General features: G+C 29.7%; 1 protein-coding gene across 1 annotated transcript; it reads left to right on the forward strand.

The window, feature by feature from the left end:
• The first annotated feature begins 933 nt into the window (after positions 1 to 933).
• Positions 934 to 4,463, forward strand: LOC139892942 (uncharacterized). The gene is made up of 3 exons (XM_071876070.1): positions 934 to 1,285; positions 1,811 to 2,268; positions 4,329 to 4,463. The coding sequence occupies exons 1-2, from the start codon at positions 976 to 978 to the stop codon at positions 2,059 to 2,061; spliced, it is 561 nt and encodes a 186-aa protein (XP_071732171.1). The 5' UTR covers positions 934 to 975; the 3' UTR covers positions 2,062 to 2,268; positions 4,329 to 4,463.
• The last annotated feature ends 10,175 nt before the right edge of the window (positions 4,464 to 14,638 follow it).

Here is a 14,638-nt window from a genome sequence, read left to right on the forward strand (position 1 = left end):
CACACACACTTTTTTGATCCTCACACACCAATTGAGTATTATTAGAAGAGTAAAAGGTTAAAATAGATGTGTGAGGATCAAAAAAGTGTGTGTGAGAATCATCCCCCGTTAATAATACGTAGTAAGTAAGTATAAAATTATTGATTTACCCTCGTGTGGTTAACGGAGTGTTCAAGCGGCCATCCGAGCATACATGCATTGTTTTAAAAGGTTAAAAGTAAGGATGCATTGGTGTTATTTTCTTAAACATGCAAGATTTTTTTTTTTTTTTTTTTTTTTTTTTTGAATAGCAGTTTGGGTAATGGATTACCTAGGGCACTAAACTACCCACGCGTTCATCTCCCGCAGTTGCATAACCAGCCCCCAACTGCTGCCCAAGAGGATACCTGACTCAATCCGATGGCATGGGCGGTAAAACCCCATCCCCCACTGCCCCATAATGCGATGTGCGGAAAGCACCATTGGGTGGAATTCAATGGTTAAGGGGCAACATTGTGTGCAATGCTGCACCCCACGGGATTCGAACTCCCGATCTCTCGTTAAGAGAGACAGACCACTACCACATGAGCTACAACACAAGGTTTCTTTAACTGCAAGAATGATTTAACTGCAAGAATGATCCGTATAATTTACTCTTCGTTAAGATAATTTGAAGTTCCGACACCGGCCAGCTAATTATCATAGAGTAACTCGGTATAAATTCAAAATAAACAAGATTATAAATTATATCCTTAACAAAAATACCTAACCTAAGAAAGTTCACAACATCTGATATTTGAACGTAATATTTAATTCTCAATCAATGTACGTATTTGTCTCATAACATACTACTAGTATAAAACCATGAGTTGTGGTTATTGTTTTGGCGTGAATATGAAGGTATAGGAGCGTCAGTTTTTATATCCTTCATTCAATTAATATTTCAACATGACCCCCACCCTTCACAACAACCCTTATATTCCCTTACATGAATCCATGACTTATTCACCGATCATGGGGTCTTCGGCACCCAACGAGCCCGTAATATCAACACCACCTAAACTTTCATTGTTTTCGTTAGCCTCCAAACAATCTACCCTACCGGATGGCCTTACTCCGCCACCAAACACCGTGGCCACCATCCCGTTTTTATGGGAGGAAGCACCCGGAAAACCAAGACGAACCATTTCTAACACGTACGATGATCCACCAAAGTCTAGCACAGTTCGGTCCTTAGACCTTCCTCCTAGACTTACTATCACTGCGAGCCCGTTCAATAACGAAAACCAACATTGTGACAAATTAGGTAAATTTTTACTTTTTCCATGACATGTTTAATTTGCATAAAACATGCAGAACTAGGTGGCTAGGGATAAATGTATGATATTTTAATTACTGGATAACTTGGCTAGACTGCGTAAATTTGAGTAAAAACTGCTTCCTCAAGTAGCTGTCTGAATAAAAAAAAACCTTATCTATCATTTTGTTTACACGTTTAATTAGTGTAGAATTAAATATTTATGGTACGAAGAAATTACATTAAGTGTTACAAATTGATGAACACACGTTAACGTTTAAGTGACAACATTTCTTGCTTTTTATATTTTATTTTCAACCCGGTTAAATCGCAAATATTTTTATTTTATTTTGTTTTTGTTAAAGTGAGAAATTTTTTATTTTTAACATTTTTAGTTAAGTTGTTATATTTTGTAGCCTTTTAGAACGTGAATATATTTGGTATATGTTCATACATACAAAAGTGTCATAAATTATTACTTGTATCTAAGTAGAAGATCATAAATGGATAACATTGATATTTTGTTTAATGTAGCGAACAATGTTGGAATAGGTATTATACCATCTCCAACCACGGTGTTAAGCGGACCTTATGAAGGTATTTACGCCTCTGAATCGAAATTGAGGCCACCGGAGAAGGTGGTGATTAGTAGTAAGAGTAAAGGGAAAATGAAGATGTCTTTGGGTAAGTTAATGAGAAAGGAGAGATCTCCGGTTAAGTTAAGTTCATGGAGATGGGAGAGTTTTAGGGATATCGTAGGCAACAAAGTCGAACGAACGCCATAGATGAAGTTTTGCTCATGGAGATGGGACGGTTTTAGAGATTTTAGTGGCGACAGTGGTGGTGGTGGTGGTGACAGTATCGAAAAAGGTGGTTCTTTGGGTTGTTCGTTTGATGATCTTCAAAAGTCACTTGATGCGGGTGGTAATGTTCGAAAAGTTACAAGGAAAAATAGCTCCACCTTTGGCAAGAGTACTACTACCGGGATTTTGGTAAGTCTTACTTATGTGACCTGATATATCCTTATAAGATGTCTCATATACAAACCTCACTAGCAGAGTATATTTTGAAGTGGTTATGTAAGCTGTTAAAAATACTCACAAAATATCCTGCTTGAATTGCATACATATGTGTAAAATAAATATCCTTCACGGATATTTTGAACAGAGAAAACGTCATATGTTTTATCATAAGGTGATGGTCCAATTTAATCGGTAATTGATAAACCTAATCAAAGAAATTTACTAATGAAAACGATGTTGTTTGGCCCATTTGGTACAATCGGCCATATACAAAAATAATAATTATATACTTTCTAGTTTCCGAACGGATTAACATAAAGTTTAAGATTTCTCTAATGACGCTTTAAGAGATGTTATTAAAAATTATATTTATACAAAAACTAGTGATACATTAAAAAGTATTAAAATGAAGATGTTTTTTTTTTATTTTTCAGGAAGTGGGTGCTTATTTTTCATGTACAAATAGATGACGTATGTAGATTTCTTTTTATTGTCATTAAAAAGTACTAAAATGTAACTATTTTCCAATACAAACTAACAAGAAACTACACTAATTTTAATGTATATATATATATATATTGGCTCAGTCAAAGTGTTATAAATTTGCTGAGTGGACAAAGTGACCCGATCTAAGAACTCAAATCTATTGTACTTTACTTTCATCTTTTGATTGGCTTTCGTCTCGTTATAAGAAAGTTAATCTTAATTGGAATATTTGGTTACAAAATCCTTTACTTTGTTTGTAATGCTCTAGCTTCTTGCTAGTTTTTTTTATAAAATTCCTAGCTGTTAAAAAAAAAAGAACTCAAATCTGGTTAAACTAGTCAAAGTGCTTAAACTTACCTATCTTTACTCTTTTTCAGTTTCTACATAAGTCACACTTTACCAAAAGTCAACAATTTATGGCCTTTGGTTCCAAAATGGACCAAATGTATTAATGGTGCTTTATAACTTTTGGATCGGTAGTTCATGTCTCATAAAAGGTCAATTATGTTTCGGGCTGGCCCATCCACGATCATCTTATACAAAATATTTTTGTTATTTGGAGCAAGGGTTGCAAAATTCGTTATTCGGAAATTAATCGATCGGGACTTTGGAAGGATTAATCGGCAATTCGGGGAATAATCGGAGATTAATCGGATTGTACTGTATACATTTAAATATTAAATTTTAAAAATTATATGTGTAATTATAGAAAAAAAACCATAAATATAAAGATAATTTTAACATAATTGTATAAAATTGTTCATTTTGATTCAAAAAAATAAAATTCTCGTTTAAATTCATGTTAAATGTTAACCATTTTTTACTTTGACTGACTTTGATTATCAAATTCGATTTTGATCCATCAATTGACGTTGACCGTTTAATTAAACGAATTTTTGGAAATCGGAACGGATTGTTCCTAAAAATGATTAATCGGGGATTAATCGGCGAGTAATCGGGTTTTTTACAACACTGATTTGGAGTATGTAATTATTATTATTATTAATTATTATTATTATTATTATTATTATTATTATTATTATTATTATTATTATTATTATATTATTATTATTATTATTATTATTATATTATTATTATTATTATTATTATTATTATTATATTATTATTATTATTATTATTATTATTATTATTATTATTATTATTATTATTGTAATATTAAATTTTTGATTCGTCGAGGAAACCTCTCTAACAACAATCACATTAGGTACCTACTAGCGAGTTAATCCTCCAAAGAAACTGTTTGAAACGCTCATATGATAATTCAATTACGCCTCCTACATTCGAATAAAAGTACTCTTTTTTTCAAGTAGTATGAATAGAGAATAAATTAAATTAAGTACAGAGTATTACTTTAATAGGGGTGAGGTGATACTAGACTGACCCTAAAAACTTTCAAAAACAAAATGTCTTTCTATAAACAGTAACTCATGTGTCACATATATGAACCCAAAAATCACATCAAGTAGCAGATTATGAGTATTTTATGTCTATAATGTAAACGCACATTGTTGTTAAATTGGCAGGCTAACATGTATGGAAGTCTAAAACAAGCCATGCCATGGAGATCGCGAAGATAAAGATCACGAAGAAAAAGCTTCTTAATTTGTGTAACTTTTTATATCATCATCAAATTATAGTTATTAATATTAATAGTTAATAATGAGTTATATGTTTGATGGATACATACAAGTGTGCAAATTAAGTGAATGAGCAATGTCCATTTATATATGCTCATATATATGTGTGTGCGCTTGATATATGTATTTGTGAATTGGAAAAACAGGATACAGGACAAATTAGTTATAGAACTTTTTATAGTTTATGGTTTTGTATTTGTATCATTTCATTGCTAATTACTACAACCAACATTGTAATATTACATTTGGAAAATGGCACCAAAATGCATTGAACTTTCATCAAAATCTTATTGTATGCATTCAACTTTCAAAAGTCCTATTGTATGCATTTAACTTTATATTTTTTTCTATTGTATGTATTCAACCTGTAATAACAGGTTACCTTCTAGGTCACCTTCTAGATATTTACATCTTTAATCCCTCATATGTGACAACCCGGAAATTTTCGACTAAATTTAAACCTAACTTCGACTAATTCCGACGATTCACGAACAATTATTCGTAAATAATTATGCATTAGTAATTATTCGTTATATTAATGTTATTATTAATATCATTTTTAATAATATATCATTAATCATTATCATTTACAAGTATTATTATTACAACTATTACTAATGTTATTATTATTAATAATTATTAATAACATTAATATTATTAGTATTATCACTTTTACTAAAAGTGATAAGATTATTATAAATATCATTATTATTAATACAACTTATTATTAATAATATTATTATTATTATCAATAGTATTATTAACATTTTATAATGATTATTATCATTATTATTAATTATAATTAAAATCATCATTTTTATTTTCATATTAATATTATTACCATTTTATATTTTTATCATCAATATTATAATTAGTAATAAAATTATGATTACTAATATTAACATTAATATTATTTATTCATTATTATTTAAAAATATCATTTATTATTAATGATATTATTATTATTATTAACATAATTATTAATAAATATCATTATTCTTGTTATTTATATTGTATTAAAAGTAATATTATTATTATTATTATTATTATTATTATTATTATTATTATTATTATTATTATTATTAATACAATTATTGTTATTATTATTAATATAATTATTATTAATTTGTAATTATTAATATTAAATAAATAAATAAAAAGTAAAAGTGCAGATAAAGAAATTAGGTATATCTATTTTTTTATTTAATAAAATCTGCTTTTATATTTTTATATATTTTTCCTTCCTCCTGATTTTGATTATGTCGATCCATCATCTGCATTATTGATCCAAAAGCAGCTTTTAATTTTTTTTATAAATCGTATCTGCTTTTTATTTGTTTTTATCTGCTTTATATTTTTATATTTTTCTGTTTGGATCGTGACTCAGGATCGACACCCACAAATTTCATTATTATAAATCAATCCAATGGAGTACCAGTTGATCACACATTATCAGTTATCAATTTCAAATTAGTTACATTATAAAAAATAAAAAAAATAATCGATTTTTTCTGCTCTCTTCATGTTCATTTTTAAAATTCATCGAATTCTTAACAATTTCAAAAATTTATAAGTGCAGTCATGCTAGGAATCTCATACTCAAACTTTCTGCAAAATTACAGCCTTCAATTTCTAAAAACGAGTTCGAATTCTTGAGTCAAACTTTAAAAATCGAAAAGTCAAACTTCGTGTTCTTCATAAAATTCGCTTTTGTTTTAACGTTTCTGTTAAAATTGATGATTCCAATAGATTCTAGGCATGATTTAGAAACCTTTTCATGTTGAAATCTTTGGCCAAAACCTGCTAAAAATCGAAATCAATATTATTTTTTTTAAGAAGTCGCGACACAGCAGCAGCAATAATTTAATTTTTTTTTATTTTTATTTTGTTAATCCAAATATTCCACCTTCAATTCATTTTCTGTGTCGTTTATAAATTCTAAACAAATTTCAAAATTCATTGTTATGGGTAATTGGGTTCTGTCGAATTGAAATTGGGTTGAGAAAGGAAAACAGAAAGGATAATGGGTTAAATATAAACAGAATCAGTTATAATCAGAAAAACATAAATAGAGGAGTGGTCTTTGGTGTTTGCGGGTGAGCGAGAGGTCTCGGGTTCTAGTCCCGTCTTGGGCATTTTTTTTAGAAGAGCTCCTAAGGTAGTTTTCATTATTATTATTATTATTATTATTATTATTATTATTATTATTATTATTATTATTATTATTATTATTATTATTATTATTATTATTATTATTATTATTATTATTATTATTATCATCATCATCATTAATCTAATTAGTAGTATTATCATTATTATTATTACCAATTTTATCATTAAGTATTGTTATTATTGTTATAGTTATTATTATTATTACTAGTATCAAGTATTATTATCAAAAATTATTATTTTCATTACCATTTTATTATCAGTATTTTTATTATTATTAAGAACTATTGTTATTATCATTTTCATTAAAAACTACTATCATTATAATAATAATTATTATTATTATTATTATTATTTTTACTACTAATATCATCATTATTATTATTATTACTACTATTTAAGATATTACAAAAATTATTAATATCATTACTATTGTAAACATATAACATTTTAATTATTTTTATTATTAGAATTATAAGAACTTTACTTTTTACTATTATTATTATTTTTACATTATTATGATTATTATCATTTTTACTACTAGTATTATTATTATTATTACAAAATAATACAACTCTTTATTCATTAACATTATTAATATTTATATAAAGAATATATATAAAAGTATATATACATAAATATATAACAATTGAAATAATATATATAAACTTATTCAATTACGAGTATATGTGTTAATATATATACTTGATATAGGTTCATGAATTCGAGGTCAACTCTGTACTTGTTCAGTGCCATCCTATGCATATTTACTACAAACTATCGTATCGTATCGTGAGTTTCATTTGCTCCCTTTTTATCTATATTTTTGGGCTGAGAATACATGTACTATTTTTATAAATGATAGACACAAGTACAAACTATTATGCAACCAACATGAGTATTTTTATTGTGTTCATTTGAAACATGCAAATCCCTACTTTGTAATATCATTAATTGCTAGATGAACTAAAGTGGCAAACGGAATTATTATAGATAGCGCTATTAGGAGTAACGTCTCGCACTGTTGACCTCAGGTCAATTGGTGGTATAATAATGATCTCGACAATTACATATGTATTGTTACGGGGTAATATCATTTAGTTTTGATATTATACGCTCATGGCATACTTTTGATATACATGATATATCGTCTTTTATTAAATCTTGTGATCTATTACTGAAATCATTATTTATGACAAACCTATGAACTCACTCAACCTCGTGTTGACTTTTTAAGCATGTTTATTCTCATGTACTTAAATATTGCTTCCGCTGTATATCTGCTGCTTTGATGATGATTTCTTGCCATGCCTGGAGTCTACATGCATTACTTACCAATTCATTTAAAAACATTTAATTTCCTAAACACAATGTAATCTATTTATCTTTCGCTGCAAAACTCAATAAAACGTCTCATATAGAGTCGTTCTCGTTTATACAACTGTGATTTGATATAATTAGTCACAAATACCCCAGGCCCTATTTGGGGGTGTGACAGATTAGTATCAGAGCAGTATTGTTGTAGAGAACTAGGATTGCATTTTATGTGTGCCTTATACAATTAGGTACCTTAGCAATGTAGGACTACAACTTTCCTTGACTATAGTTCCTTTAATTGTTGCCTTTAATTGTTAAATGCTACACTATACTTTAGAAACTTTGCTTATTAAATTCTTTAATCTTTCTTAGAATGCCGAGCCAATATAAGAACTCTGCTCACTCCCCTAAGTACTATCCAATTCCGCCACCACATTTAAATGCGACACCATGATTTCTGAAATTCTCGACATTCCTTTGTCATATATCATGGTTTTGTGTATTACATATGTATTACATGAAATATTATCCATGATTTTTGAAATCTCTACTATTCCTATTCATTACTTTCAAAATCTTTGCTTTCTCGTTATTTTTGATCATTGAACTTTCTTGACGGGTGGCGTCTACGAAACTCTAGAATGGAAGGGTTTGGATTACTGATTTAAAGGATCCTATAGCTCAAGCCCCTAGACCTGAATAGGCCACTACGAATTGAAAGTCTTTAATCGAAAGTATATCTATCAATCCTTGTTGGAAATCATTTGCTTAATAATTAAAGTCTCGACACGTCATACTGCGATTATTGCAAAGATGATGTACTGACAAATTCATATCTTATCATATCTATCCCAGTAAACTTTGTCTACCACTTTTCCTAAATTTTCTCCGTAAATTACGGAAATCTTTTTGTTACATATACGTATTCGATGAGACGAATATATCAATCAGTATCCAACACCTATTTCATATCAAACCCTATACCAAAAACATAATATGAATTTCTCACTTGATTCCTCGAGCTCCAATAGCAGTGTAACCGGAATGAACCAACCAATTAGTCATCATCCTTTCTGGATTAATTGGGGATGGGTTCGTAGCCGACTTAATCAATGGAGAAGTGAAGAAGGTGATCCTTTTCACCCACCACATTGCCCTATTGGTGAAAAACCTGAAGCACTTACCGGCGAACCAATACGGAACACCATTCTCACCCTCATTTCCAGGATATCCCGCCACGAATATATAATATCGAAAATTCTAAATCTTATTCATCCGCTTGTCCGAACTGCCAATCATCCCGGAATAATAGAAGAAGTCAACGAGCTTCGCGCTCGAGTAGTCGCTCTGGAAAATATGGTGCGATATCTACAAGCATCAGCAGCACCAGCAGCATAACCAGCACCAGCAGTACCATCAGTACCACCAACATCATCAACACCACAAGCATTGTAAGCACCATCAGCATCAACACCAACAACAACAATACCAACAACAACATCCGCATTCCACGCCTCAACATCACACTCGGTACCTCAAACATCAACATCATATGCCCCATAGATACCAAAGAATATTAGTAATAATGAGTTAAGATGTATTGACTCATTCTTCCTGAAGAATTATATATGTATTATATATATATATATATATATATATATATATATATATATATATATATATATATGGTTTGGAACAATAATAAATCTTTTCGTACTAAGCTATTACGTGTGAATCTTAACTATCACTAAAATGCTATGATTTACATGTTTCGTTAATGACTTAACAACCATTAATCACTGCTTCAGCACAATAAACTCCATTTCATAATAAACCAAGTGTATTATTCAAATGCATGTTTGATCTTACACTCCTATTTTCGATGTACTCGAAATATTCTAGAAAACATCATTTGTGCCTTGCTAATTCCACAAGACTTTCCACGAGCATCAACATCATATACCGAGGTATATCAATAACAACAAACGATGAAGTATTTATTCATAACTTCATTAGAGAAATATTCCGCTACGATTATGTAATCTCTCAAGTTTTGAAGATTATTTATTCTCGTTTCAACCGTAAATCAAATGAGTTTAATACTATATTAACTCATTAAATCCATGATTACATCTGAAGGAAAATATATATGTACTTATATTTTCATAAAGATTGTAATTAAAATTCTTTTGTACAAACTGTTAATTGTGAAAATATTTTAACGGGTAGGTAATGCCCGAGAAATATTTATATCTCACATTAATATGTTACATTGTACATTCTTCAATTCGGATTCAATAGTCAGTAACTATACTACTTACATTCACAAGATATATGTATTCGTTCACTAAAGAACAACCACTACATATTTTGACATATCAGAATCCAATTAAAGCTTTAGCAAGTGTTATCTTCCTAAAGATCACTACATTCCTGAATTATATTCATTCGCATTCTGTGATGAATATTACATCAAACCACCAAAATTATCATTTACGACATTTCTTCGACAATTGTTAGATCCGTTAACGGCTACATCCTGCGTTCAACGCTCAAATTAAAAATTCTTGAAAAACACTTCAGATTGATAACCAATGATTCAGATTCGTCAACCTTATGAATGCTGATGAAGCAGCAAAAGATGTAGATAGGTCTTAATGGCCAAAAGCTTGATAATAAAGAATGGTGTGTTGAAAAAGCTCATATTTGGAACTGAAAAAAGGATTGAGCAAACTATGAAGGAGTCTGTAGACAAATCACAAGTATTCAAAGAATCCAGATGATTCAGTATCTGCTGAAATCCTTAGCGAATACCTTTCGCCTTACTTATCTTAAATCCTTACGGAAGAATTTTCTTCATTCTTGGAAATTTCAAGATATCATTGTATCTTTCATTATAAATATCTTCGATATTTCTGAATATTTTTGTCCGAAATTATCCATTTTCTTGTGCTATCTGACATCATAAATGAAACTGTTTTAGTTTCTATGCTCTGTAAATTTGAGTTTAAATTAGGAATAATTTCTGGAGAAGTGTTGGGAAATGAAGCATGAGTTAGTATAATATAATGACGTCAGGCCAATGTGATTATATTACAGTAAGTCATGCTAAATATTTAATGGAAGATGATTATTCATAGACTTTATAATCATCATTTGCCATGTTACACGACTCTTACATTCTACTTAACCTCTGAACATATCAAGAATATATATTCTTGATAGTTCTATCCTCAGTGATTCTGATAATTTAAATCAAATCGTGATATTATGTTCTTTTCTACTTAGAACATTATGTTCATTTGAAACTTCATACCTACGAATTCTGGACCATTACTTGCTTTACAAAAGTATGAAGCTTCGAAATATAAGGGAAAATATAAATTCCTATAATGACACCGAAATTACAAACCGTGTATATCAATGCGTATAGCAATATAAAGACACGGGAGAACTAAAAACACCATGAATCTAAGAGCATAGTAGAAGTAAACTGACTCTTCCGGCGACAGATGAAAAAGAAGAACGATAGATATAAAAGTCGGGACTATATCCAGAATTAGAACTGGATGAAGCATATTGACGAATCTTTTGGAAGTATAAATTGAGGAAGAAAGTATAGAAGTTGTGAAGATAATGAAACAGAAGAAGCGAATTTATAGCGAAATTCCAGACACGACAATCAAGGCAATTCACCGCATTTAATCAAATAAAATCCTAATTTCCTTAATTACCGGAGAATCAAATCTTATAAAGATTTCGAAGATTTCTTTAAATCCCTTGAATTCCGGAAATCAACTTTAGCTATGTCAAAAGTTAAGACGAACATTTAATTTCCTCATTTCACTCTTTTGTGATAGCTTCGCCTATACTCTTCCTATAATCGAATTGTTTTATCCATACTATTCAAAGTTGATAAAACTCTATTTTTCAACTCATATTCATCATTCTTGTTGTAAACAATGACGATCTCTATCAAATTTCATGACCGTGATTTTCACGAACTCCTCTCTATTTTGTCTGCCCTAATAATGTGGCATAAACGCTCAAGGTTTAAATAAGCTCACTATTATTTATAACATATTTCTTGTGTATTGAAATGCTTGTATAGCGTCATCATCTCTTTCTGAGAAAACCTAATCAATGACACTCTTGTTAAATCCTTTAAATAACCTCCGCATTAATAATAAAATGCACTTCGTAGAATTTATGGATCGTATGATTTAAACTCTTGAAACAAAACAATATTATATCCGTTGGAATTCACGCAAGGCTCCGAGTATACCTGGGAACGTGAAAAACCAAATAAAATGAAAATATCCTCATCTATTTACGAACAATGCCTATAGATGGCAACAACTAAATTTCGGGACAAAATTTCTTTTAGCGGATAGGTACTGTAACAACCCGGAAATTTCTGACTAAATTTAAACCTAACTTCGACTAATTCCGACTATTCACGAACAATTATTCGTAAATAATTATGCATTAGTAATTATTCGTTATATTAATGTTATTATTAATATCATTTTTAATAATATATCATTAATCATTATCATTTACAAGTATTATTATTACAACTATTACTAATGTCATTATTATTAATAATTATTAATAACTGATGTGCGAGCGATGGTGTACGAAATACTATATTTTTAATATGAAATATGATACAAATTACACAAGTTTTAATTATTTATTTACAAATGGGATATACCTAAACTCTGCTACAACACTATAGACAGTGTACCTAATCGTAGAGTAGTATAGTTTTTAGTAAGTCCGGTTCGTTCCACAGGGAGACGGCTTATTTTACACTATATTTTTATATAACTATATTTGTAAAAAATATAAATATATATATTACAATTATTATTATTAAAAAAAGGGGTTTTACCATTTAATGACTGATTTGTCGATTTTATATTTTAAGCGAAGCGTAAAGTAAATGACGATATTTAACTAACGATAAAATAAATAATAATAATTAAAATAACAATAAATAAAAGTACGAGGAAATATGAAATAAAATATATTATGCTTATTTAAACTTCCGTACTCATGATGTTTGACGTTTTGATTTTGATTTATTACCTTAGGTTAATTGTTCTTTGTCCTAGATTATTTGATTTATTACAGTGGTTATTAATCGCGTAGTATTACACGGACAGAACTCCGACTTTAAAACCCGTAAAATAACCGTTACATAACCCAAACTAACTAATATAAAACTAAACTATATTATATATATATATATATATATATATATATATATATATATATATCATTGAGGAGAGAAAGATGGATATGGTGTAAATATTTCGTCGAATTGCATCGCCTTTTATAGTGGGATTTGGGTCCTGGTGTGCTTCGCGAGTGCGGAGGTTTTGTGCCTTACAGCTCCGCGAGTGCGGAGCTTCGAATTCCAGCTCACGCAGAAATTGGATCCTAGCTTACCGACGTTTATTTATTTAATATATAAATATAATATACATATATAATTTACATAATTAATTATATATTATATTATATTTATGTGCATAGTTAATTTGTGATTTTAGCTCTGTTGAGTCACACGTTGATAGTTGGTTCATGTCTCGATTCTGGATTTTCGAACGTCCTTTCGTACGCTTAGATATCTTGTACTTTGCGTTTCGCGGCTTGTACTCTTGTCATTTTTAGACGTTTCTTATCAATAAATTGAACCACTTGGATTGTATCTTGTACATTTGAGCTTTTTGGTCATTTGCGTCTTCAAATCGTCATTTTCTTCTTTTGTCTTCACACTTATTTATTTAAACGATTATTACATAAAAATAGAACAATAGTAACTAAAAGCTTTACATATTGGAAGGATATTGATACTAAATATATGTTCATTTAGAGCACCATCAAATATCTTCACACTTGAACGTTGCTTATCCTCGAGCAATACAAAACTTGAAATTAAATCACACTTCACTCGAATCACTTTTTTTATTCTCAAACAATGATAGTAACGATGTGGTTTACAGTCCCACATGACTTATAAAAATTTAGATCCTTTAAGGAAATTGGATCTTTATGAAAATATTTGATCTTTTGAAAATTCAAGCCAGATTTTACCCTAGACAAGTTTTCCAGAATAACCTTTCACCGGTGTTTGCAAAAATGTTTTTGTGAGTTTTGTGGGTTTCAGATTTTAAAATTTTAGCACAAAACTCATGGTTTTGTGTCACCCACTTGCTAACCTTGTATTAGGAAAGCAACACATCCAGTATACTTGCTCCGTATCAAGGTTGGAGAATTCGGATCTCGGTGAGATCTCGTTTGGACTTTTTTAGGGAGATCTCGGCATCTCGGAATAATCTTGGGGAGATCTCGGGCGTTGAATTACGTTGACTTTATAGTTTTTTTTAATAAAAAATATACATAAAAACATAAATATATGTATATTTATATACGTTTTTACGAGATTTTAGAAAAATATCCAAGAAATGAGCGGGAAATTTTTTAGAAATTACGAATTTTACAAGAAAATCTTACAAATTAGCAAGAAAATCCGAGAAATCGTGGCTTTGACTAAGTTTGACCCCGTTGACCAAGAAATCTCGGGAGATGAACATCTCGTCTCGGTTGCCTTCTAAAAACGAGATCTCGGGGAGATCTCGGGAGATTTACAACACTGCTCCGTATATTACCTTTCGGTAAACTACCGTCCGGTTGTAAAG

This window comes from Rutidosis leptorrhynchoides, chromosome 2 (assembly GCF_046630445.1).
Source record: "Rutidosis leptorrhynchoides isolate AG116_Rl617_1_P2 chromosome 2, CSIRO_AGI_Rlap_v1, whole genome shotgun sequence".
In the NCBI taxonomy this organism is placed as follows: Eukaryota; Viridiplantae; Streptophyta; class Magnoliopsida; order Asterales; family Asteraceae; genus Rutidosis; species Rutidosis leptorrhynchoides.

Coding starts and splice junctions, on each gene's coding strand:
- LOC139892942 (XM_071876070.1), top strand. CDS start 976: ATGACTTATTCACCGATCATGGGGTCTTCGGCACCCAACGAGCCCGTA. Junction 1,286..1,810: donor CCAACATTGTGACAAATTAG/GTAAATTTTTAC, acceptor TGTTTAATGTAG/CGAACAATGTTGGAATAGGT.